The sequence below is a fragment of the Tachysurus fulvidraco genome, chromosome 5 (assembly GCF_022655615.1).
Source record: "Tachysurus fulvidraco isolate hzauxx_2018 chromosome 5, HZAU_PFXX_2.0, whole genome shotgun sequence".
NCBI classification, from domain to species: Eukaryota; Metazoa; Chordata; class Actinopteri; order Siluriformes; family Bagridae; genus Tachysurus; species Tachysurus fulvidraco.
The window spans coordinates 9,025,390-9,053,110 of NC_062522.1; the positions used below are offsets into that span (position 1 = coordinate 9,025,390).

At 36.8% G+C, this 27,721-nt stretch overlaps 2 protein-coding genes and 1 long non-coding RNA gene across 7 annotated transcripts in view; 1 reads left to right on the plus strand and 2 right to left on the minus strand.

Annotated features, from left to right (window-relative positions):
• Window positions 1-14,857, minus strand: part of ap1m3 (adaptor related protein complex 1 subunit mu 3) — a 29,583-nt gene extending 14,726 nt beyond the window's left edge. The window contains exons 1-5 of the mRNA XM_027154482.2: window positions 14,427-14,857; window positions 9,085-9,241; window positions 8,871-8,938; window positions 5,445-5,575; window positions 3,196-3,343 (exon numbers count right to left, since the gene is read on the minus strand). Coding sequence (XP_027010283.2) covers window positions 3,196-3,343; window positions 5,445-5,575; window positions 8,871-8,938; window positions 9,085-9,241; window positions 14,427-14,468 — 546 coding nt within the window. The 5' untranslated portion in view covers window positions 14,469-14,857. The remainder of the gene's footprint in view (window positions 1-3,195; window positions 3,344-5,444; window positions 5,576-8,870; window positions 8,939-9,084; window positions 9,242-14,426) is intronic.
• A 1,475-nt stretch (window positions 14,858-16,332) lies between these two features.
• On the minus strand, window positions 16,333-21,838 carry c5h1orf210 (chromosome 5 C1orf210 homolog). Of its 4 annotated transcripts, none has more exons than XM_027154418.2 (5): window positions 21,683-21,838; window positions 19,106-19,223; window positions 17,992-18,397; window positions 17,442-17,519; window positions 16,333-17,320 (listed from the first exon to the last, which is right to left on the minus strand). In XM_027154418.2, the coding sequence occupies exons 2-5, from the start codon at window positions 19,208-19,210 to the stop codon at window positions 16,944-16,946; spliced, it is 966 nt and encodes a 321-aa protein (XP_027010219.1). In that variant the 5' UTR covers window positions 19,211-19,223; window positions 21,683-21,838; the 3' UTR covers window positions 16,333-16,943. The 4 variants fall into 4 exon arrangements, with proteins under 4 accessions (XP_027010219.1, XP_047670329.1, XP_047670330.1 ...); XM_047814373.1 differs by having other exon boundaries at window positions 19,106-19,220; window positions 21,683-21,832; XM_047814374.1 differs by lacking the exon at window positions 21,683-21,838 and adding an exon at window positions 21,118-21,264 and having other exon boundaries at window positions 19,106-19,220.
• Window positions 21,327-27,212, plus strand: LOC125141305. Of its 2 annotated transcripts, XR_007140693.1 has the most exons (3): window positions 21,327-21,463; window positions 24,024-25,054; window positions 26,606-27,212. It is a non-coding gene; the product is annotated as an uncharacterized LOC125141305 (long non-coding RNA). The 2 variants fall into 2 exon arrangements; XR_007140692.1 differs by lacking the exon at window positions 26,606-27,212 and having other exon boundaries at window positions 24,024-25,213.
• Window positions 27,213-27,721: the final 509 nt, after the last annotated feature.

Genomic DNA, 27,721 nt, shown 5'->3' on the forward strand with positions numbered 1-27,721 from the left:
CCTCAGGGTACTCCGGTTTCCTCCCCCGGTCCAAAGACATGCATGGTAGGTTGATTGGCATCTCTGGAAAATTGTCCGTAGTGTGTGTGTGTGAGTGAATGAGAGTGTGTGTGTGTGTGCGCCCTGCGATGGGTTGGCACTCCGTCCAGGGTGTATCCTGCCTCGATGCCCGACGACGCCTGGCTCCCCGTGACACGAGAAATTCGGATAAACGTTAGAAAATGGGTGAGTGAGAGAGTTAGTTTTTTTTAAAAATGTAATTCTAAGATCATGATGCTCTTGTAACATTAAAATAAACCGTGTTTAATTTTTTTGTCGCTCAAAACATGCGTCATAACTGCCGAATTTCGAAATCCGACACAAAGAAGCAGACGCATTTTTGGTTCGCTGCAGCCGGCAAGTTAAAATTTTAATGTCATGAATATGAAGAGGACTCGATTAGACATTGAACATTTTGTTTGAAAGTAACCTTCAACCCAGTGTCTTTTTTGTTAAGGTTAGTTCAAACTGTTTGAAATATTTTTGTTTGCTTGCGGAAATAAAATTTCGTTTACTCGGTAGCAGTTCATTGGTTTCATAAATGGAACACACTACAGTTTTCTCTATACTTTCCATAAAGGTAAAAAAAACGATATATGCAGTGTTATCTTCATTTTAGATGTCAAAAGGTTTTTGTGGCTCCCTGTGGTCCAAATGGCTCTTTGAGTGTTTAAGGTTACCGACCCCTGCCCTAGGACAAGGCAGAGACCAGACCCGCAGCAAAAGAACAACACTCTAACTGTTCTTTGTGACTCGATGTACAGTATGTAGGGCTGGAGATCTTGGGTGTGCCTATAACTGTGAAGAAGGCACAGAGGCCACACTTCATTCAATGGGACTAATAGGCACACACAAACATCACAAAAGCTTCGCTTGGGCTAACAGGCACAGACGCCACACCTCTATCACTGGGATTAGCAGGTTAAGCGGTCACACCTTCTTCTCTGCAGTTAACAGGAAAAAGGGTTACAGTACACCTCTCCCTACGACTTACAGGCAAAAAAGCCAAGCCTCTTCCAACATTAAGGCAACACCACCTTTACCTTCACAGAGGGAAGGTATGCTACGCTAAATTGACAACCATAGAAGCCACATCTCTTGACTGCAAGTAAATGGCACAAAGATTTCACCTGTTTCACACAGGCCATACCACCTCCTACACAAAATCACACATTCCTTACTAAGGTTAACAGAAACAGTGCTTGCACATACAGTACTTTCCAGGCTACACCTCCTACACTTGGCATGTCAGGAATGACAACTAGGCACAAAGGTCATATGGACACCGTATGCAGGGTAACAAATTGAAGTTTACATTTACATTTATGGCATTTAGCAGACGCCCTTATTCAGAGAGACATACAAGTGCTTTAAAGTCTCTATCAGTGAATACATTAACACTGGTTCACTAGGTTACAGACTTAGTACACCGTCAACCTAATAGGCTCTGTTCAGGGTTGTTGTTGTAATTTTTTTCTATACACAAACAGGGAAAATAAAAGCTAGATTAAGTGTTTCAGGAAGAAATAGGTCTTCACCCGAGCCAAGTGACTCTTTTAGGACATCTAGAGGAAGTTTATTCCACCTGCCACCAATTTTAGTGTTGTCTGGATCATTAGCATGCAGCAATCCACTTCAATCCACTCTATGTTGGATTTGTTTTAAATCACATGATGGGCAATGAGACATGTTTAATGGTGAGTGTGGAAAGGGTGAGATGGGAAATGAGACAAGTACTGAGTGTGGAAACTGTAAGTGTTCAGGTTGATGACACAGTCCTCCCATTCACTTTTTTATAGATAGTCCATTTTTATATAAATGTCTCCCCTTACACTACTGACAACCTGGTGAAAGTCTCTTTCAAAAATGTGCACACCATTCCAAAAAAATCAAGAACTTCATTCTTTAGGTTTCTCTTACCTGAGAAATTTGCCCCCTCTGTGTTGGGACATGCACAAGTGGAATAGTGTATTAATATATAAATCTGTACATTTCTGCCTGCACCGGAGTATGTCTAATCAGTTTGCTCTGCTAATGTTGCTCCGTTACAGCGGCATCTCACCAACATATACAAAAAAAAGGGCTCATTGACTGCTTACAGAAACTTGGTACAATCAGAGCCTGTGCCACTCAATTTACTCTGTGGAAGACGGTTCCAGGCGCATATTGACTCTGGACACGAGAAAGAGACAAAAAAGCCTCTTTCAGGAATACCGACAGCTTTATCAACTCTGTGACCGAATACAGATCGTGTACACTAAATGTATCACCTCATTTCCCAACCATATAAAATCCACTCAAGAACAGACAACAAGCCTAAATAAATGGGGAGAAAATTATTCCAACTAAACCATGGTTCCAACCAACAAGCGGTCCAAGCACACGCACAGGAGTGGACATTCATTAGCTAGCCCATTATGCTACTTGGCCAACTAGGGACAAATGTGTATCTACATGTATGGACTTGTTGGTGAATGAGGTACTGTATGAGCGAGATCTTCTTTCCTTGCATTGCACTACAATACATAGCTGGTATCTTCATTTGTTTCTTTTAATATGTTTAAGGAGATAGTACATTATGTTTAAACTTACATGACAAACCATTGTTTTATAAAAGTCAGTAGAAACAAGGGTATATATTCTTTCCATGGTTGTAGAACATAACTGTCCACTGAAAGATATGAATCAAATACCAATAGCCTAGACCCCAAATTTTCTTGAAAAATATCTATGTCATGAGAAGAAAATATATTATATTTAATAAATTACAAACAGGGGGCACGGTGGCTTAGTGGTTAGCACGTTCGCCTCACACCTCCGGGGTTGGGGGTTCGATTCCCGCCTCCGCCTTGTGTGTGTGGAGTTTGCATGTTCTCCCCGTGCCTCGGGGGTTTCCTCCGGGTACTCCGGTTTCCTCCCCCGGTCCAAAGACATGCATGGTAGGTTGATTGGCATCTCTGGAAAATTGTCCGTAGTGTGTGAGTGAATGAGAGTGTGTGTGTGCCCTGCGATGGGTTGGTACTCTGTATTCTGCCTTGATGCCCGATGATGCCTGAGATAGGCACAGGCTCCCCATGACTCGAGAAGTTCAGATAATCGGTAGAAAATGAATGAATGAATGAAAATTACAAGCATAGTGTAAATGGGTGAATTTACCAGTAGGTTGACAGACTCAATGACATCCATAAACACTTCATTTTTCCTGTATTTGATGCCCTCCGACCTCCAGGACACAGCGTTGGTAACAGTTGCCGGGGGGCGTGGTGCACCCACCTCCAGTTTATGCCCTTGCTGGGTGATGTACCTGTAAACACAAACAGAATTAAATAAAAGCGAGGGTCACAGTGTTATCTGTAACTGAGTGGAATAAGATATGAGACAGACTTGAGGTGAACACTTGGGGTATTTCAACACAAACAATTGGGATAAACAATAGTTAATAGCTATTTTTATGATACATCCATGATACGAGCATAACCGTTGTGCAAAACCGGTAAAGAATAAATCAGAACATTGCTTCATTGAAAAAAGATGAGGTAATGTTTCCAATACCAGCACGTCCTGACGTGTCGTATGTCACAGCAATGATTACAATTTGTTACTTCCCTACTTTACACACAATACATACTTTTTTATCCATTCATACATACATTACTTATGATACCTGAACTGCGATAGGATGATTTATGGTAGCAACTAACTAGGGATAAAAATATCCAGAGGCACTGAAAAAGAAAGAAGCGCAGTAGAAATAGAAGTCTAATCATTTCATAACTATTTCATTGGTTCTAATGCAAGTGGGTATTGATCCACTTATGGGTACCGTGAACATTGCGCTGTAGACGGTAAACAAAGCTCTGTTGTTAGTGTGTGTCCTAGTGCAGCCAGAGACTCCTGGGATGAACAGGATATCCACAGAGACACACAGGCACACAAACAACCTGTTTTTAATTTATTTATGCCACTTCATGGTCATGATGCATACATTAAAGCTTATACAAATCCATGAACTTTTAAATATTTCATGGACTTTAACTTCATATACAAAAGAAATAGTAGTTAAAGGAGAATAATTAGTATGAGAGAGCATGGTAAACCAAACAAATGCATAAATATAAATATAAATATACATATTGCTTATGCATGGTGGCTTGGGTTAGGGTTAGTAATCATAATGATTATGTCAGGGGGATTGGAATCTACATATATAGCTAAACAAAATGTAAAACTTTTAAAAGACATTAGTAAAGCTGTGATTGCATAAGCAAAACTGTCTACATTCGCTCATGTTGCTCTAAAACCCACTGATTAGTTCTGATGCATTCAGTTGTGATCAGATTCAGTTGTGATCCATTAACTGTTGAATGGATTCCACCTGTGTGCGATTAAAGTGTAACGTGATCTCAATATAAATACACCTCTTAGGGCCTTTTTACACCTGGTCACTTCGTGTTCTCTCTGATCCGATAGCTATCTGATTTGTTAAAACTGTTCCATTTACATTAGGCCACATAAATGCGTCTCGTGAATCAGGTATCAATCTGATCTTTCTACTATCGCCCAAAATGCTAATATATTTTACCTCATTTCCGGGGTAATTGAAACGGAACACTCTTTGGTGGATGCGGTTTTTAGAATGCAATCAGAAAGAAGACGGAAAAAATTGTTACGACGGTTATGCTACAAAAAACAGCATTTACTGTTTGCTGCATTTTCGCTGGCGATGTTTCATGTTATTTGTTTCTGGCGCGATGCACGACTCGTGAGTCACCTGCGAGTGACGTACTTCCGTTTGGGAGGAGTATGGCGCTGACGTATGTGGCTTGAACAACCACATGCATTTACACCTTTCCAGTTTCATCTGAAATGTGTCCCAGACCTCCTCCTGAAGTGGTTTGAGCGATCGGATTTATATCCGTCTCGAAACCGTTTCGTAGGGCATTTACTCCTGGTCTTTTTACCATCGGATAGCTATCGGATCACAGAAAACGCATGAAGTGACCATGCATAAAAACCCCTTTCCATATGCTGTTAAAAAAACAGTTCCTAAACAAGCAGCATCATGAAGACCAAGGAGCAAGACTGGGACAAAGTTCTGTAAAAGTAATAATAAAAAAATTTAAATATGACAGTGCTAAAAAACTTTTTTTTTTTCATTTAACCTCTGTGTACAAAAATTGTGTTATTAAGCAAATCAAATTTTGGATTTTTGATCATCGATGGTGTATCTTTGTGTTTGATGTGCCACATGATATCAACCTGTTTTTAAAATGTTCTCCAGCACACAGAGCATAAATACAGTGCAGTCATTGTGTGGATGCGCAGCTGTGACTTGAAAATGCTGGACCGTGCTGGCTATACTGAGTGACTAATAATGAATAAACAACAATACTGCCATTACTCACTCCAGTAAGATCTTGCTGTCAGTGGTCTGAGGGAGCCCAAAGTCCATGACCTCATCCATCAGCTCATAGACAGTCACGAAGTTGTCGCGTATGCTCTCCTCCTCCAGAACCTTAAAATACTCAGTGAAAATCTATAACACATGAGCACGGAGTGTGTGTTAATACTGAGAAAGGATTTCACCACGTTCAGACAAAGTTTGGTATAAAAATAAACAAAATATATTAATAAATAAAATTGAAAGCTACCAATCGGAAGGTTGTGAGTTCGATTCCTATGTCCACCAAGCTGCCACTGCTGGGCCCCTGAGCAAGGCCCTTAACCCTCAATTGCTCAGTTGTATAAAAATGAGATAAAATGTAAGTCGCTCTGGATAAAGGGTGTAGTGGCACAATAATCTTAAAACCGCCAAGGAGTTGAGTGGGAAGCAATAAAATGATGACACGTTAGTCATCCTTGCAGTTGGCTGTTTATTCTCCATCCATTTGAAGATTGTTTCTATATAGCAATGTATAACAGTGATTTGCTCAAGGTCAAAAAATACCGCTTCTCAATGAATATATTATCATTTTGCAGCGATTATACGGTCAACCAAAAATATGTGCTCCTGCACTCACCCCCATGCTTCCAAAGCTACATACAGGTGTTTTAACCTTACATAATTACTGACGCCCCTATTCTCCCACGGTCACATGACATACACTTAACATGGCTCCTACAAAAGGCGTCTGATGTAAATGTGTGTGGATAAAATAAATATAAAATATGTGTGGAATCTGCAAAATGTTAGTAATTAAACAAGAAAATCAAGAGAGATCTTTGCATTTTGTCTTTCATTACGTACCGTTGGATGACTGGTGTGAATTGTCATCTTATTCCTTGCTTTGAGTAATGTCCTTGATAGGCTACATAAGAATTGTACATGTTTCCCAGAATCCGGTATAATACCAATTTACACTGATCATTCTGTCCAAAAGTTTACACTGCTCTGATCCCTCTCAGTTTAAAATTTATCATGCTGCCTTAAACAGGATTTTGCACCTTTTTGTAATAGTTGTATACAGTATGAGTCCTTTAGTTGACCTGTAAAGTCTGAAAAGATGGAACTCGACATTATATAGCCGCTGTTGGGAATTGGACAAATATGCAGAAGTTGATGGAAAACCATACAATGGTTTGGAATGTTGTTACATCAAATAACAGGCCCTAGAGGATTTTACAGAAGAGCAGTGGGCAGTTTAACTGTTCGGGATAAACAAGCTGGGGATTGATCTGCATGGACAACCTTTAACGTATGGGATTGGTGTGGATGGGGCTGAACGGAGAATGTCACGCCTTCTGTGAAACACTGTTGCATCAGTCAGCTTCATGGTCGGGTCTTCATCAACGATCATTTGAAGACTTCGGCAGGAAGGAATTAAAGTTGTGTCTGTGGTGAACTCTCAGTGAAATTGCACTGACCTATTAGTTCCTCAGGAGCTCTTGGTTGCTTAATTCCACTCGACTATAAACTGTTGTAGAATGGACATTATTTACATTGACATTATTTCCTGTCCAGTGTCATTCAAATGAGGATGATTTAAAGTCTGGTTCTTCTCACGGTTTCTTCCTCATATTATCACAGGGAGTTTTTCCTCGCCACAGTCACCCTAGTCTTGTTCATTAGGGATAGATTTTAGAGATATACAGTAACTTAATATTAAACTTTAAACTTTAACGTTTTTATTCTGTTACTATACTTCTGTAAAGCTGCTTTGAGACAATGTGTGTGAATTGTTAAAAAACGTGAAAACTGTCATTGATCGTCCAGGTAGGGACGCACCATATTAATAATCAGTTGTATGTAAACAATTGAAGTGGTTCATTTGTGTGAATTACTGTGTCCTGTAGACTATATGTAAACATCTGTTGTGTGTAATAGCTTCAGGGCAGATTCAGCAAGGCATATGTAAATGTATGACCTCAACTGTATATCCAAATGCATCAGAGAACTGTTGACTTCTTGAGTTTGATTAGTCAAAAGAAACAAGGCAATAATGCAAGCTGGAACTTTAAACAAAACGGTGTGTATTTATTGATGTGCAGGGATTTTATGTAATCAGACTGTCAGGATCTAGCCAAGAACTTTTTGCCGTGTGTCTTTTGTTTACATTTTGTGTTCGCGTATCTGCCCCACCTTGTCTAATTACTTCCCCCTTCAGCACACCTGTTATTTATGTGTCTAATTGTCTTCCCTATTTATCAAAGGGGCTTTTTACACCTGGTCATATCATGCGTTTTCTGTGATCCGATAGCTATCCGATGGTAAAAAGACCAGGTGTAAATGCCCTCCGAAACGGTTTCGAGACGGATATAAATCCGATCGCTCAAACCACTTCAGGAGGTGGTCTGGGATGCATTTCAGTTGAAACTGGACAGGTGTAAATGAATGTGGTTGTTCAAGCCACATACGTCAGCACAATACTCCTCCCAAACGGAAGTATGTCACTCGCAGGTGACTCGCGTGTCGTGCATCGTACCAGAAACAAATATGTTTTGCCACCAGTGCTGGCTCCGATCTTTCACCCAAGCGTCTCCTTGGGTCTTAAAATGCACTGCTGCTGCCAGCGAAAATGCAGCAAACAGTAAATGCTGTTTTTTTGTAGCAACCGCATATACCAAAGCGTGTTCCATTTCAATTACCCCAAATGAGGTAAAATATATTTGCATTTTGGGCGGGAGTAGAAAGATCGGATCGATATCCGATTCGCCGAGACGCATTTATGTGGCCTAATGTAAATAGAACAGTTTTAACAAATCAGATAGCTATCGGATCAGAGAAAACACATGAAGTGACCAGGTGTAAAAAGGCCCTAAGGCAATCCTATTCTTTTTATTTTTTTCGAGTGCTCGGTTTTTGGTTTTTGAGTTTTGGTTTTCTTTTTCCCCCGGTTTTGTGTTTTTATGAAATAAAGCATGTGTTTTAAGCTATTCCTGCATTTGGGTCTGAATTTTATCCATGAAGACAACCCTGTTTTCTGACACAGATGTTTATTTAGCATTTTTGGAAAGTGTCTCCAGTGTCAGTATTTTAAAATGGTCAGAGATAAAGCTATAACTTGTAAGCAGAATGGCAAGATCTATTATCTTCAAGGAAGGAAAAAAAGACTGGTGAGGTAATGACTGTTTATAGCTGCTATAATGTAACAGGAATAACCGATCGCGTCGGCCGACGTTCCGCGGTATGTTACTACTATGTAAAAACGGATAAAAGCGTGTTCTTTAATAAATAAAAATTGTTAGAGGAATAAAACACCACAGAACACACTATTATAGTAAACTAATCAACTTCCAGGTGATAACAGTGCATCACACCACGACCTTGTTTATTATTTTACTTTAACGCCACACGACCAGTGTTTTATTCCCGTGTAAGAAAGCACACTCACCTCCACAATCTTGTACAGAAAGGAATACACCAGAGCAGCATTTGTATTCCTCTTAGTCATTGCTACCACTGACATGTGACTGTTAAGGAGCTTTTTTTTTTAACACGTATGCAGGCCTTCAGAGAAAGACACTATAAATTGTATAAAAAATAAACCACATAATACAGGAAGACAAAGCAGGGAATGGAAATAACTGCGTGGTAGTGGAGGATACAGTAGAGGTTGTTGTGTTTTATGTACAGGAAGTGGGTGGAGCCATGGCTCAATAGAGGTGATAATTCCGCCTCTTCCTCCCTCTTCATCATGATAGGCATGAGGTGGTCGATCTCACTCATGTTAACATTGCCCATGTAGTTCCGGCATATAAGCACCTGAAGGGGTGACAGTAAACACCATTGTATACAAGCAGTCGTATATATAATTGGCACATAAATATTGAACAAATACATACACTACAAATCATGCATCTATGCATATTATCTATGCATCATGCATATGCAATACTCGTTTTTTTTTTTCTTCGTGGTAGACGGGAAATGTTATGAAACTCACATTCCGATGCTGCAGTAGATTATATCAGTTTCAGCTTTATTTAATCATATGAAAAGAGCTGATTCATCATGAGTGAGTGAGTGAGTGAGTGAGTGAGTCAAATATTCAGTGACCTCCAATAGCAAAAATATGAAATAAATCTTCTTGGCAGTTGTTCGGACTTCTGAATAAAATTGCATTCCTTCGTATGATAGAATTTGCACAGGGGTGAGATTGAGATAAGAAAAACATTCAGGAAATATATATAAAAAGAAACAAAAAAAAGTTTAGGTCTACTATTACAGGAAGTGCATATTATAATTACCTGTCTCAAATCGCATTGTTACGCTCGATAATATCTAAATAATTATAGTAGCAGTCGTGTGAACCTCTAGGGCCGTTCAGACTGTTTTTAATAGAAACGCTGCATTATATTGCATTGCGTCACATGATGTGTTCAACATGCAGTTTGCATTTTACTAAATATTGCTAATTAGATGTTAGCATCTTAGCTGTGGTTGATCTACTACCTTTGCTGAAAGTGTGGTGTAAGTCTGTGGGTGAGCAGTTAATCAATCCCATTACAATTCGTTGGTGTTTGTATCCCATTTATTCTGAGCAATGAGCAATTGCCAAGACTAATCAAATTTAGTCAGGATTAGGTCTGTAGTGGTTAAGTAACATAACAGAATAGCAGTATCATAGACTAGTTTATACTACAGAAATCAGGCTTCAACAGATGGCTACACTATTTATCGTGCTTGCCAATTGCTTGCCAATTTCTATCATGCCTTAACCTTATGATAGTACAAACTCCTGTGTGTCCTGGTGTTGGCATTTTTACTTTCCTTGTTCATTCACATACCTTGTTGTCAACTGATTCACTAAAGTCCTACCTTTACCTAAGGTATTTACATTACATTATATTTACAGCATATAGCAGACACCTTTATCCAGAGTGACTTACATTTTATCTCATTTTTATACAACTGAGCAATTGAGGGTTGAGGGCCTTGCTCAGGGGCCCAGCAGTGGCAGCTTGGTGGACGTAGGAATCGAACTCACAACCTTACAATTGGTAGCTTTCAATTTTAACACCTTAACCACTAGGCTATCATATCCTTCATCCCTCATCCCACATCCCTCGTATTTAAACAAGCAATAAAAAAAATTGTTGTCTGTATGTTTTTCCTACTATATTACCTCTCCAACAGATATTTTGACTGATGTTATTCTTAGTCTGTGACCTAGTGAACCAGTGTCAGAATGTAATTATTGATAGAGACTCTAAAGCACTTCACTCTGGATAAGTGCTTCAACCAAATGCCATAAATGGAAATGGAAATGCATTTAAGCTTGACCTGTGTTGTTGCACACTAATCCATTCAACCGCTTGAAATTCACAAAAAATGTCGAAAACGCCTTTTATTTCCTGTTTTGTTTTTTCTTTGCAATGGGCTCTCGTGTGTTTTTCAGCTGATTGTCAGCTATAAATGTTAGCTAGTTAGAATACTTAATTTCCTACCCATGTCCAGTAGCTGGCTATGCGTACTAGTTAACACTGATAGTGACAGCTAAGAACTCATGAGTGCTTATACCAATTTGCTGCTAGGACTATGGCTGAGTAGCTTCACAGTTATGATCCCTCCGCGATCTTTAAAGGTGGGGTCTCCGTTGTTTGAGAAATGCTTCAGAAAACTGTGTTGGCCCGCCAAACAAAACAAAAACAAAACAAACGTGTAGCCAATGAGCAGAAAGGGGCGTGTCTTGTCAATATGGGCGGAGAGAGTGTTCAGTGCACATGTGACATTAACAGAAAGCGATTTTAGCATTGACATGGAGGATAAAAACAAAGAAATAAACAAAGAAAGGCTTACGATAAGGCCTTCTCGATAGGTGAGTAACGTTGGGTTTTTCTTTGTTACACAGAACTAATATATGCCGTCCTTTGCATGATTATGCTTGTGTGACATTTTTGCTTGTTTGTTTATCTGCAATCGTATTATTCTTCCCTTCAGCTATGATAAAGACACATTTATTTCTTTTAGTTGCCTGGGTTACGTATGTATGTGTGGGCGGAGCTATCAATACAGGGGTGGGACCCATTTGGGTTAGGGGCGTGTTTGTTTTGGTGATTTCAAATGTCAACATTGGCTTTCAAACAACGGAGACCGTGTCTTTAAGCTGAGTGTCACTCTGGTGTTAGCTAGTTAACATTGCTGAGAGCATTCAATACAGTACATTCCTTTAAAGGTATTTCACATAAACTGTTGCTTTGCCTAGATCCCAAACAGTTTATACAGATTCATGTCCAGTTTTATCCCCTTTAGCAATGAAAAGTTTCTTTATCCTGGAAATGTACCATTAAACAAACAATGAAATGAAAGAAAATGTCAAACAGCTTCAATCACATTGCTTTTTCTCACTATTTTCTATGTTACTATATACTATTGCACTTTTAGTTAAATTTGATGCACTAAATATCAATTGATTCTTTGATTCAATATTAGTATTAAAGTATTAATAGTATTAAAATATCAAAATATGTTTTCTTGATATTGTGTATTTCTGTTGATGTTTGGTATTTTTTGTCTAGATAATAAATTATATATTTCTCATAACCTACATTTACTGTAATTGTAATTCCTTGCATTCGTTTAAAACACCTAGTTATAAATTGAGTATAAAATAGCGCTAAGGAAATGAAGGAGTGTGTGTGCCAATCTAATGTGGAATGCCTTAAGGTATTGGGTTGCTGAAGGGCACAGACAGGAAAGCTTTCATCACTACTGCTCGAGACCCAGACATATCACAGATTAATCCATCCGACTAAAGCCCTCTGGCTACACACACTACTTCTTGGCCTTCGTTTGACTCTCTCACTCTCTCTTTCTCTCTCTCTCTGTCTTGCAGTCTCTCTCATAAGATAATTGTTCCTTACTAAGGAATGAGAAGATGAGCTATTTCAAATTCAGACACTGGCTTTTCATTATAAGACTAAAGACTCAGACTAAAATAGACTAAAAGAAAGATCAGTGTGTGAGAACAAAATAAATTGTTTAGAAGATGTGTACAATACTAGGTTATTACTCTCTCTCTCTCTCTCTCTCTCTCTCTTCAAATAGCATAATCTACCAAAACTATGTTTTTACAAAGAAGAGATGTGGAAAAAGTTATTTAAAGTTATTAATAAGCACCTGCTGATAGTAGGCATAGCGGATATGATGCTAAAATGCAGAGCTGCAAGGATGTGGTAGCCTACCAAGGTGTTTAGCTACCAATCAGAAGGTTGTGATTTCCATCCCAGTGCCACCAAGCTGCCACTGCTGGGCCCTTGAGCAAGGCCCATAACCCTCAATTGCTCAGTTGTATAAAACAAGATAAAAATGTAAGTCGATCTGGATAAGAGCATCCGCCAAATGCTGTAAATGAAAAATAATGTAGAATAATAACTTTTTTTTTTTGTTAAATATTTAATAATTCTATACGTTATATTAAAATTACAAGAAAATATAATCTTTTTTGTTGTTGTTTTGGTCACTGAGATTTTGCTTGTATTTACCAAACCTACATCTTTTATATTTATATTTTATATATATTTACAAATGGTATATTGTTAAAATGTCCATCAAATGTATTTAATCAACCGACAGGTGTTTAGTGTTCAAATGTAATTTTCCCACGACATATACGAAATTTCTGCATGTCGTAGACATTATGTGATGCAATGCATGATGCAGTGTCTACATTTTAAGACAGCCATCAAAATAAATATTTTTTGTCCTTTTTCTTTTTCCAAACTTTTTTCCTTTCTTAGTTTATTTATGTGCAAATTCTCTTTTTTTTACATGTAAATTATTGATGTTTATTTGTAGCATCATGTCCATTCAAGACTATTTGTTTAATATTAATGCATTTAGACTCAGTCAGTCGTGCCAAATCAGCCCTTTTCTGGGTCTGGGTCTGGGTCTGAACCTTTTAGTCTGTCATTCTATCTGTCTGTCTGTCTGTCTGCCTATCTATCTATCTATCTATCTATCTATCTATCTATCTATCTATCTATCTATCTAAAAAGTGTATGTTCTGTAATTGTCTTTTCATCATAACCTATTTCCAGTTGAAATACAAATGAGTAACAACAACAGGTTATTTATCTAATCTACATCAGGTTCCATATAGTATACTTCTGCTTTTAATGAGTCCAGCACTTTAATAAAGTCACAGTAAGAAGTGCACAATGGATGAGTCTGAACACTAACACACCTCATTGTTCGGTTTGTGTGGTAAGCATCAAATATACAGGTTTCTAGTATACAGGACTATTTGTATTGTATGTAATGTACATTATCTACCTTAAAAGCTTTTAAATGTGTATTATATCCACATTTCCGTGTTAAAAACAATAGTAAAGATTTTTGTTAATGTTTAGTATGCAAGCTATATATACACTATATATGTGTGCATATATATATATATGCACACATATGTGTGTGTGTGTGTGTGTGTGTGTGTGTGTGTGTATTATCTACCTTAAAAGCTTTTAAATGTGTATTATATCCACATTTTAGTGTTAAAAACAATACTAAAGATTTTTGTTAATGTTTAGTATGCAAGCTATATATACACTATATATGTGTGCGTATATATATATATATATATATATATATATATATATATATATATATATATATATATATATATACGCACACATATATGTGTGTGTGTGTGTGTGTGTGTATTATCTACATTAAAAGCTTTTAAATGTGTATTATATCTACGTTTCAGTGTTAAAAAGAATTCTAAAGATTCAAAAACACTTAATACTATAATAATTTCTTTAATTTTGTTAATGTTTAGTATGCAACCTGTATATACACAACATATATATATATATATATATATATATATATATATATATATATATACACACACACAAACTATATGTGTATATATGCACATTAAAGTCCATCCTGTTCTTCCTACAGGTGCAACTCTGACTTCTACTAGATCATTAAAACACTTTACCTTTCCCTTCAGATCCAGGATGAAGATAGCAGACGCTGCCATTCTGCTCACACACCCGTTTAAAATGTTTTTATAACCTGCTAATGTAAGATTTTATAGTAAACCTCCAGAAGGCAAATAAAAGACTTCCATCCCTCGCGTGCTCTCTCGCTCTCTTCCGGGATCTCGTGCAGTCCAACCGGTTTGGCAGCTTTTTGAAAGGTAGCTGGAGTCGATTCAGTTTTGTTTGTTTGTTTTTTTTTTTGTTTTGTTTTGCTTGTTATAATCTTTCAGGTAAGCTTTATATTCAGAGCCATGCGCTATAAGTTGTTTTAAAGCAGGGTTACGTTGTAAAAGCCACCGTGTGTATTAATTCAGAATGCTAACGCGAAACGTGACTGAGGTGTGATGGGCGAGTCGCGAGAGATTTGTTTCTTTATGAGCGAGTCTTCTAGGCGAATCGGGAGAATCGATTCACTCGCGATTCGCGAACGAAACTAAAGTTTTCTTGTTGAATGTTGTCTGTTTAAATTTGTTTGTTTGTTTGTTTGTTTGTTTGTTTGTTTGTTTGTTTGTTTAGATAGATAGATAGATAGATAGATAGATAGATAGATAGATAGATAGATAGATAGATAGATAGATAGATAGATAGATAATTTGCAATAATATAATTAAAAATCGAATAATTATATACTATATAATATATCACATTATAGTGAGTTCAAGGAGCAACTGCATTAGAAATGTGTATAGTATATATAATATAATAAAATATACAATTATTTTACGTATATGCTATTTATTTGTTTGTTTGTTTGTTTGTTTGTTTTGTTTTATCTGTTGCTCAATTGGTTGCAAGCTTGCATTGAAGTCATATGTAGCTAAAAAACTAGAAAACTATTAAACATACAAAACACAAAAAATAGAAATGTCTTCTATAGGCCCTAAATGTAAATGTAACCTACATTAACCAAGGTTTTGTTGTAAAGTTCTTGTAAATTGTAAAAGCAGTAGGTCTATTAGTGTTACTGTTATGACATATGAACAACATATTAAAGATATGGTGTAGGTTTATCATTTATAAAAATGATACAGTTGTACCTAAGTGTTCAGTTAATAAACACATTTTACCTAAATTTTCCAACAAAGGCATGTAAAAATCACTTTTAATTTGAATTTAATTTAAATCGTCTTTAAGAGTTTCATCTATATAGCTCAACATCTGCATATTTACAAATATTTCTGGCGAATAAACTGATAACGAAAAAAGAAAAGAATCGAATCAGTACAGTAAGTCTTAGTGAGAATGACCACAGTGTGTCATGTGACATCTTACTAAGCATTAATTCTAGCCTGTTTGTCTAGTTAAGCCTGTTAAAATTTAGATTGTCTGTTCATTTTGCCAATTAGCCTTGAAGTGTAAAATAAAATTTTACAAAAAAATGTATAATGATTTCCTGTACAGTGTTACTAGAACTTTGCTCGCAGTGTATTCAGTTAGACAATACTTGAAAAAAAATGTTTCTGTAAGTAAAATTATTGTAGCAATGCTGAAGCATTTGTGAAGAACAAATGAAGAACATCATAAAACTTGACGGATTGAAAATTCTTAGTGCCGAGAACTTAATTTCCATTCCTAACTTTCAAGAACAACAATCAGAACCGCAGTAGTAAAATAACTGAGTTGTATATACAGTATAGGATATTCCTTGGATCATGTTTTTTTTTTACGTAAAAATCACCCCTTGTATTTTTTATCACGACTATTCAGACTATTCATCATTATTCAAAGATATTCAGTAATATTTTACAAAATAAATAAATAAATAAAAATGACATGCTCCCTGGCTATGCTTCAAGGACATGCATATGCTTGTTATGACTTTCATAACAACTGATGTAAGCAATTTAAAAGGACACAGCAGGGTCAGCGAATATATGGCGACATCGCTTTTATTAATGTAGACTAAAAAACAACAATACATGCTAATATGGAGTGAAGGTCATTAAATCATTACACAAAATATTAATGTTAAAATATAGAAATCATTATAGTATCATTATAGGTCATTTGTAGTTTAATCAGGTCCTGCTGCGAGTTATTATATTCCATCTTATGGAAGAAAACCTCACACTAAATGGGGGTGCAAGGTGCCTGGGCTCTTATACAGCAACAAGTTTTCACATTATTGTGGGTGGTCAGATATGAAACTCACGGGATACTGAAAGGCTTGTTAACATCAACAAAAGATCATATACAGCGATTGTGTGGTGCTTACGTTGTTGCCCTGTGCTGTGTGACATTTTCTGCTTTCATTCATTCATCATCAGTAACTGGTTTATCCTGGTAAGGATCATAATGGTTAAATATTTGTTAATATTTTGACAACTTAGTTCATCAGAAAAATTTCACATGCGAGTGCAAACAATATGAACTGCAGGAACAGGCAGAATTGATCAGAATTTCTTCAGTTGTGGGTTGGAATGAGATTAAAAATACAGTCCCACTTACATCTCATACTCAGCTCATGTTTTTGTTTATCCAATGCTGAACTCTTCCATGTCCTCATCCTCATCATCCTCCTGCCAGTGTTTAGCCTCTCGCTCTGCTCTTTCCCGCTCACTTGCTTGAATGTAATTGTCTTCAATGAATCCATCATCATCCTCCAGGTTTCCATGTACCGTATCTGAATTAGGGATGTTGCCTCGGCTGGAGAATCCCACCTCAAAACTTGCAGGGTCACATTGACTTGCACCATCTCCTTCACTGAGCCTGGAGTGTCTGTAGCTTGCCAAATATCGCTGGAAGATTTTACACTTTGCACCAATGGCAATGAGCACAGAGAGACTGATGGCTATCACCAGAACTGCCACAAGGTACTTCCAGCTGTCTGAAGGTTTTTTATCATTGGCATCTGTGGAAATAGGACAATGAGTAAAAAGTTTAAAGCAGGTGACTTTGTGGTTCCTTTTAGAATATTAATGGGAAATCATGAAAATAATTATTATTATCGGCTATAATATTATAATCTGTACCTGTTGCATTGATCATGTTCTCCAAGCTTTCAGTCAGTAGTTTACGTAGGAATAAACTATGGCTGGCCATGTTGAAGTCTGTGCCATTGGAATGACAAAAATATTTAACATTTTATTTGCTTAAATTAATAATAATAATAATAATAATAATAATAATAATAATAATAATAATAATAATAATAATAATAATGATAATAATAATAATGATAATAACAACAACAACAATAATAATAACAACAATAACAACAATAATAATTATTATTGTTGTTATTGTTGTTGTTATTATTATTATTATTATTATTATTATTATTATTATTATTATTATTATTATTATTATAACAAAACTGTGTCTTGCAGGAAATGGCAATATATAAATAAATTTATATATATATATATATATATATATATATATATATATATATATATATATATATATATATATATATATATATATATATATATATATATATATTATATATATAAACAAACAAACAAACAAACAAACAAATAAATAAATACAGTCAGCAGACTGTCTTTCCTTCCTACCTACCTTTGGTTCTGTCACTTGCTTGATTACTGGTGTGATCTATAACGTCAACCCATTCATGACCTTGAAGTACAGCAGACATCGGGGTTCGTAGATCACTGATACTTAGAAACAACTTTCGCAGTCTGGGAAAGTTAAGCAGGGCCCCGGTCTCAATTGCAGCCACCTTGCATCCACTGAGATCCAGTATTTCCAGAGAGGGGAAGAGGTAGAAGCTCTGCTTTACCAGCAGGGGGAGGTCATTCCCTGATAAATTGAGCTTGATCAAATGGCCTAAGTGCCTCAATTTCCTCTGGGCGTTAGTGTGTAATAAATGTAGGTGGTTCTCAGAGAGGTCCAGCTCAGTCACATTTGCCCATATGTGCTGGGGTACAGATGTAAGCTTACGTCTGCTGCAATCAAAGGTGGCCTGAGAAAGTAACCATGTGAATTAAGATACATATCAGTATTTCTAATCAAACATGTGCAAGAGATTACATTTTTGGTTTAAACTTCTTTTATGAACAAGTTGGTATGTTTTCTATTTCCTACATTAGCCGCAACGCTTGACTTCTTGCTGATACGTGGTGCCAGTGGAATCTACCGTTTGCTTCATGTCCTCCCAAAGAACCTCATGCAACAGAGCTTTATTACTTTAGTCCTTCAAGCTCATGTTTACATGTCTTTAATCTATTCTTTCTCTATTTCTTTTCTATCAGATTTCTCCTTAATATAAAATTGAATGTCACTGGAAAATTGTATCACTCTTTTCGGAGATTGCTAAAAATAATTCTTCTAATAAACACCTCTGTATCTATGTCAGCAACGTCCTGCATGACATCAGTACTACAACAAAAACTGGCTACCTTCTCATGGAAATAATACAAATACATCACCAACCAACTGAGAGAACAAATCCAATTGAACCAGTTGAAATCAGTTAAATAATAAGATTTGTGTTTTCAAACCAATATCTCCTGATACTTGATACTGATACTTTTCACTAGCTGTACATACTATAGCTGATGCCTGTTGTTGAAAACAGGAAACAGATGAATGCAAACAGGATGTTCCTAATGCTCATGCTTTTCATGGATTGGGAATAAAAGGGGGAACAGGGGAGCTATTTCTCACTCACCTTCTCTGTATCACCCACACAGGGTCCCACGGTTAGGAGTGTATGGCATAAAGATGAGCCCCAGAGACTGAAGAGCATACACAGGGAATAAGCTGCAGAGCTCATCCTCTACTGTCTCCTGTTCAAGTAAAATAGCAATATAAATCTAAATAGCATTATATAATCTTTCAAGCTGATTAGATAGATATCTGTATGGGCTGTTTTCCAAAATATGGATGTGTTTTGCTCAAATAGTTTGATCATCATTTTAATTCAATTCAATTCGATTCATATTTATTTGTATGGTGCTTTTTACAACTGACATCATCTAAAAGCAGCTTTACAGAACATACACATAGAACAAAAGGTTATTATAAAGAATAATATAAATATTATTAGAATGCAAAATTCAGGATTAATATTAGATGAACCCATTCGATAATGAAACTAAGGAAACATGCATTATTATTATTATTATTATTATTATTATTATTATTATTCACCAATTTACCATTTATATGCTGTAATTTATTTTTATTTTACTTTAAATATATTATTTGTGTATCAGGGTTGTATGTTCAATGTGACCTTTGTTTTAATTATGAATATAAATATCAGTTTTAGTATACCGTATATAGTTTGAAATATAGTTTTCTTCGTCCCATAATCTATAGGAAATTTGGATGTTGCAACGTTCTGCGATATATGGAATAGTCAAAAGTTTTCACAGGGGTAAAAGTGTTCATGCAACAGTGTTGATTGAATATTGTGTTGAATATTCATATAGATTAACACTTAAAATGATATATTTATGTATGTATAAACTGCATGCTTATTTGACAAATGGCAATAAAAATGCTGTTTTACTTGTCAATCCAAGTCAGACAAGACTGACTCGGTAATGGACATCAATTTAAAATAAAGTATGTTTAGTTTCTTTATTTCTGTATTTCCTAAACTGCCTGTTCATGTAGATTTTAACCTGATATGTTGAATCAGTTGTATATTATATGTGTATGCTGTATATTGTGTGCAGTACACTATGGGAAAAAAACAGTAAAGCTTTTGAAAGTAATAGAGGAGTTCACACCAGTGCATATCTGAATGTTTTCCCCTCTTTCTTCTCGTAGCCAAGGAGCCATTGTTCACAAACTCTGCTTGTGTTCTTTGGGCCTTTCCTCTCTCTTTCTCTCACTATTCAATGTCAGCATGTTGGCTGTAAACACTTGTCAGGAGCTCACTTTTATCTTCCTGTCTTAAGATCCTCAACACAACAGCTGCTCTAGGTCCAAAACACCACCATGTGTGCGTGGTTGTGGGTGGGTGTGTGTGGCAGTATCTATGTGTTTGTTGTTGTTTTTTTTTGTTTCTGAATAAGAAAATCTGAAAAAATCTCATCATGCAAACTGCCATAAACACACGACGGTACGTCTATGTGCGATAATCGTGAAGTAGAAAGATTAAGATTTGACAGTCTGCCTGTGGATGAACACCGTTAGTAATTTTTACACTTTCTTAATCATGTGACTACTTTATCTCGGTATGTCATCTACAGAACAAACGGCTGTTGCTTTTTACCCACGTCTGGAATCGAGTAACACACAGAGATATGAAAAAAGTCCTTCACTTGACCTCCTCAGAAGCACTCAACAGGTTTATTGCCCTACCCCCAAGTCAAACTCCTGCTGTCTTTACTCCAATCAATAGTCATTCAACAGTGATTACACTGTCATGGGGACCTTGCATAATCATTTGCACTTTGTCGATTTGGTGAGATCTCCTAAAGAGTGTGAATGTGATATATTGTATCATATTATAACATAATATTATATCATATATCATTATATCATTATATCATTATATCATATTATATCATATTATAACATCATATTATAACATATTGTAACATAATGTGAAAACACTGCATAAATCAAGCAAGGAGATAGAAAACACTTAACAATCACATTTAATCCTCTCATTATGTTTACCACAATGCAACAATAATACAGGTGAAAAATAATCATGACCCCTACCTTTCATCACCACGTATCACATGACAAGAAATACTGTAAATTCTAGCCATATACCCAGCAGGATAAGTGTAAACACTGTTCTATATGTCCATGGTTAAACTCCAGCTTTCCTAATGTTTGTCTTGTTGCGATCGGAGATGAAGCGTCATTGAGCTGAACTTGTGTTTATAGTTAACACATTAGGAGTAGCAACATCATACAGTGAGACACGTGATACTGTCACCTCTAGCCATTTCAGCAGCCTTATCAACTCACGGTAGAGCAGGTTTATATCAACAAGAATATACAATGAGGTCCTGCATCGTGCTGTTATGGTTTTGAGTAAGAAGCTTAAGATGGGTTTTGAGTAAGAATCTTTCTTAATCTTTTATCCTAGTTAAAAGTCTTGTATCCATTTAATTCCTGTTTTTTTTTTTGGGGGGGGGGGGGGGGGTTAAGTCACAAAATGAACATAAATAAAGGGAAAGACAGCATGGTCATTTGTACAGGATACGTCTAATCGAAATGTTTATAAAACTATAGTGTTTTATCAAGTAAATACTATAACATAGGTTTAGCTACATACCAGCGCTTTGGTCCTTCAGTCTCTCAAAATATTACAGAGAGGAAAAGCTTCAAGAATCACATTTTAGCACTCGGACAAGTCCGTGTTTCCAAAGGTATAAAATGGAGGCATGTTGTGCAAAGGTTGCTCGAGGTGTGCCTTTAACTTGTCACCTGAAGAATAGGTTAATGAGTAACAAGATAACCACATTCAGCTCTATCAGTCATATGTTAGACGACACACAGTATTTCACTCTGGAAATAAAAATTTAAGCTCATAAATGTTCACACCCTTCACTTTTATAACGTCAAATCAATAATAATGGTGGTTTATCACTACAGTAATTTGGCTGGACTGTCAGTTACTTTTCTCATTCAGTGCTTTCTCATTCAGTGGTTAAAACTATTACACCTGATCTGATGCGGGTGAAGCGGTACACGTTGTGAGACATTCAAAATCTGGCACTAATGAAACCCACTTTGGTCTAAAATTGCATTTGGTCTAAAATAACAAGTTATTTGCGATTAACAAATAATAACTCATAAGGTTTTGGGTTTTATGAAAAGTAAGTACAACAGCACTAATCAAAATATAGAGCATGGTATGAAGAAGCGAGGCTCTCGCTGATTTAGCTCAGTCTGCTGAGTCATTCAGCTTTATTAGTGTCAGACATGTCAGGTGATTGCACTAACTGAAACACCACCCCATGCCCCGACCCATGCTCCTATAATAATAAGTGAGTGACGTGACATATGGCTAAGTATGGTGACCCATACTCAGAAGTCATTCTCTGCATTTAACCCATCCAAAGTGCACACACACATTGTGAACACACACCCGGAGCAGTGGGTAGCCATTTATGCTGCGGCGCCCGGGGAACAGTTGGGGGGGTTTGGTGCCTTGCTCAAGGGCACCTCAGTCGTGGTATTGCCGGCCCGAGACTCAAACCCACAACCTTAGGGTTAGGAGTCAAACTCTCTAACCATTAGGCCACGACTTCCCACAGGGGAAACCTGACCATTAACAGAATGAGGTGGATTATTTATCAGCTTTTACTGAAGAAATTAAAATATTAACACACATTGTCCAAAGTATAAATTACTCTACAGGGCAGATAACAGAATTTTAAATTGAGGAGTTTTTTTAATTAAAATATTTCTTTATCTTCAGCTGGAGCTGTCCATGATTTCCTCGATCATGACTACAGCATCAGTCCAACCTAAAGAAAAGTAGCATGATGCTTCCACCACCATGCTTCGACATAGTTAAGGTGTGCTCTGGGTAAAGAACTGCCAGATTTTTTTTAACAAACATATCTTTAAGAATGATGGCAAACTGTCGTTTTCTAACAAGAATGGGCTTCTGCCTAGCCACCCCACCTTATGACCTAGAGATGTGAAAATACAAAAGACATTTGTCATATGCAGGGAGTGACCAGTACTTGCTAGATATCGCTGCAGCGCCTTTCAAGTTAATGCAGGACTCTTGGCAAGCTACCTGATATATTGTCCATCTTGGAGGGACATAATGTTCATGGTCTTGTTCTGCATTGATTTAAAATTAAGAAAATAATACAAAAACAGCTGATATTTGTTTACAGTTAATAAGAAGTATCATAAGAATCATTACTTTTATTAAACATAATTTTGAATGAGATCGGTTCATTCTGAGAACAGTCACATGCCTTTAAAAAAGGGTGTGTAAACTTATGCAACCTGGATATTTTTCTGCGGTTTGTTTTTTACATGCATTTTATTGGTTTCCATTTAGCGTTAAAAGTGGAAAAACATCTGACATGATTTATGTTGATTTTATTTTTACATCACAGAACCTGCCAGTTTAGTCTGTGTGTGTAGACTGTGTGTGTGTGTGTGTGTGTGTGTGTGTGTGTGTGTGTGTGTAGACTGTGTGTGTGTGTGTGTGTGTGTGTGTGTGTGTGTGTGTGTGTGTGTGTGTGTGTGTGTGTGTGTGTGTGTGTGTGTGTGTGTGTAGACTGTGTGTAGACTGTGTGTGTGTAGACTGTGTGTGTGTGTGTGTGTGTGTGTGTGTGTGTGTGTGTGTGTGTGTGTGTGTAGACTTTTTATATTCATGGTGCATCTATTGTAACAAGAACTATTTTGGGTTTGGGGGTTTTTCTAGAAGAGTGGATGCAGCACCACTTCACAACAAGTGTTGTTTGGATTGAAGTTTGCTACCTTAACTGTATTGAGTAAAATAATTAGGAGATCAGAAGGGACTGTAACAACAATAGGGTCATTTCCTGTATGGCTCTTAATGTTTTGGCGCCATTATGGTGCCTCAAGATCACTCTAGAGATGTCTGTAATGCCTTAGCTTTGTTTTTTGTGTGTGTGTTTATGAAGAATTGAGATAAGAGGAAGGAGAAAGAAACCCTGGAACATCTGCAGTGGCTTCACTGTCTTTAAAGGGAAAAAACAACACGAGGACGAAACAATGGACAATTCGTCTTAGGACAGATGCAGATGAACTGGTCAAGGAATTTATGTTTGGCACATACACTGATGTTATCTGTTACTAGTAACAAGAGCATCTGGAGCCTTCCACATTGGACACACACACACACACACACACACACACACACACACACACACACACACACACACACACACACACACACACACACACACACACACACAAATACACACAGACACAAATGTTTTTTGTTTTTTTGTTTTTTTTAAAAAAGCCAAAAAAAAAAAAAAAAACTATAGCAACCAGATGATTTGCTGCCTAGTCTGCAGTGTTGGTTAAAAAAAACAAAACTTGATAAAATTAACAGTGGGACGTTTATCGTGTAATGTGTAATATGTAATACATTTATGTTAAAGGTGATAGACACCAGTTGTGTAGTCATGGTTTCAAGTTTATAGGTAACACAACATCTCACACACACACACACACACACACACACACACACATACTGTACAATCATTCACACCTAGAGGCAATTTGGCATAGTCAAACCACCTACCAACACGTTTTAGGGAAGTGAGAGGAAACTGGATGACACTGTAAAAGCCCATGTGAACACAGGGAGAACATGAGAAAGTGTGTACAGACAGTAACCTGAGCTCGGGATCCAAAGAGGGGCTGTAAAGAGGTCAGATTCCCAACATTCTACGGTATAGATTTTACATCTATAAAGAATATCATCAGTGAAGTGAAGTGCATGAAAACTGATTCACATTCATTAGCTAGATTTATGGTAGAAGCCACAGATGGTCTTCAGAGACTGAGCTAAACATTATGAAAGCTGGTTGGTGACCTTAACAAATATGAGCAAGCGTGAAAAAAAAACTATGCAGAAGGGATTCTTGGAACAGCAAACCAGCCAATTTCCTGCAAAACAGCTCACTGAGGGAACTGATCAATGGTAGGTCATGCCAGTTTCTTGCATTTCATAGTTTTTTTTGTGTTTGTTTGTTTGTTTGTTTTTAACATATTCTATATTTATACCCTTAGATATTTAATTTTTTTTTAAACCATCATATATAATATATAACAATAAATTTCAGAGTACTGTATTCCCACAGCACTTTGTTAAATGTCCACACTTCCTTAGGTGGTCTTATTTTACTGACTGTTTTTGTTTTTTTGGCTTCCTTCAAGTGTTCAAAAAACTCTCATTTCCTTTTGCAATGGGAATTGCCAAGTCTGGTTCCAGGGCAAAAGAGAAGTGATTTGTGCAAATGATATGTTAATCAGTGATTTTATCAGCAGAATGTTTAGCTTGGCCATGCAGAGTGTGTGAAAACGTAGACAAAGAACCGACAAATAACCTGAAACTGTTCAAACTCTGGGGACTCGAAGAGATGCTAGTAAACACAATTCTACATAGCTTTAGTGCATCACTTTCCTTTAATAAGCAACGGATTCTGTATCATCGTATCGTCCAAACAAGCTTCACAACAAAAGCTAAAGTTTGTTATTTTGTTGTGTACTAAACAGTTTTGTCCCATCCTATATGAATCCTGGTTCAGTAAGGGGTAAGTATCCACCAGCTCAGCTGTGATCCAGCAGAACCTCATGGGAAAGAGGTAGCTGGCTGAGAAAACACTCTTAGCAGACAGGAGACCAGCGGCTTTTCCTGTTTCTCCTCGCCTGCTGTTTGATTCCTGATTGGCCTGCTTCCTCTTCACATATCAGGTCCAGCGGCACAGCTTCCTGTTAAATGTCTCCAAAGCACTCTCGCTGCAGCTGCTTTTCTCCACAGTTCTCGTTTTCTAGTACAATATACTCTATCACCCTCACTTTATCTCTCCCTCCCATGGTTCTGTATTTAGCTTTGCATGTTTGGGTCATAATGTTCTTGAGGACAAAAGCTTATGATTGCAGCAAACAAAATTACCAACACATTGGCAATGTGTAATGTTTGGGTTTAATCGCAGTTTTTGCTTCATAATGCCCTACTTTGTCTTATTAGCGAAGAAAATCGTCTGCACAGACAATGGTGTTTAGGTTAAGAAGCAACAGGAGAGAGGATAATGAACACGTGGCCACAGGAAACAGGAAGACACATTCAAGGTTGAAGGCTATTTGTAGCATTTTGCCTGTACAGTATGCCATTTTTTTTCTTGTTCATCAACATCCATGTAATCACATTTTTGTTTTTAATGTATTTGGCTCACAGATATTAAGAATGTCATAACTTGAAGAATTTGCTGTAATAGATTTGATATTGATTTTCATTTTATCTTTGTTTTTGTTTTGCTATGGAAAGAGTCATTTTGTATTCTTTGAATTTTACTGCCATGTTCACACCAAAATTGGCATCAAACGCCAACTCCCAGAGTACAACATGACCTACAACTCACATCAACCCTCAATGGACACTCTAACATTCCCATACATCTGACTACTGATTGCATTCATTGGGAGTCTATCCATGGGAGTGTATTTATGCTTTGACTTCACTTTCCTACAGAGGGAATTTCAAAAGCATCCTGCGCAGCAGCATCACTGCCTGGTTACAGAATTGTACCGTCTCAGACCACAAGACATTGCAGCGGATAGTGAGGACAGCAGAGAAGGTCATTGCATCCCGCCATCATATCATTAGCCATAAGCCTTGCAGATGACTGAATGCAGCAAACACACAAACTTTTCACCCTCCTGCACTCTGGAAAAAGTTACAAAAGTATTCAGCCCTCACAACTAGAATGTGTAACAGTTTCTTCCCCCAAGCCATTAAACCCATTCTGTTCTAATGTTCTGGGTTTTTTTTTTTTTTTGCCCCACAACCTTGCCTAGCTCATGTTTTTTTTTTTTTTTTTTTTGATCGTCTGATCAATCCCTGCACCTTGACTTTCTCTCAGGATTTTTCTATTTATTTTGATTGTCCATTTTAATAAAATCTTGCATACCAGCTCTTGCAAAAATACCTGATCACCTGACAGAGCCAGAACAAATAGACTGAAAAATAGCTTCTTTCCCGTGGCTGTTTCTGCACTGAACAGATGATATGTTGTTAACAATCACCACTGTACTGTCACTTTTATTCTGTGTTTTGCATTATTTTGCACCACTTTAAAATCATGCATCCTTACACCACCCAAAACCTATCATTACACTTCTGTATGTCCATCCATATTTATATATGTATATATTCATAATGACATTCCTTTTGTACAGCTATATCTGTCATAACACTTCATACTGTATCATACTTATATAAAAAACACACTATATATACCCTTATTCAGTTATATGTACATATTACTACGCCTTCTGTTTAACATCATACCCTTATTTATTACACTGCCACTTGTAAATAAGCCATCTATGCACTTCTGGTTAGATGCTAACTGCATTTCATTGGCTCTGTACATGTACCTTGCACAATGACAATAAAGTTGAATCTAATCTAATCTAATCTAATCTAATCTAATCTAATCTAATCTAATTTACTACTTTATTCAACAGCACTACAACAAATCGCCCACAAGTCTTTCTTAAATATTAACACTGCAAAAATATATTTTTTTTCCTTTACAGAAAATACTCTATAAAATGATCTGAAATGCTCTTGCATCAAACCACA

Bases quoted from the DNA above. Each gene is read 5' to 3' on its own strand.
- c5h1orf210 (XM_027154418.2), bottom strand. From the start codon at position 19,210: ATGAGCTCTGCAGCTTATTCCCTGTGTATGCTCTTCAGTCTCTGGGGC. The intron at 17,520-17,991 runs GTAGGTAGGAAG...CCAATGGCACAG, and splicing joins AGCAAGTGACAGAACCAAAG to ACTTCAACATGGCCAGCCAT. The intron at 17,321-17,441 runs GTACAGATTATA...CTATTTCCACAG, and splicing joins GAACATGATCAATGCAACAG to ATGCCAATGATAAAAAACCT.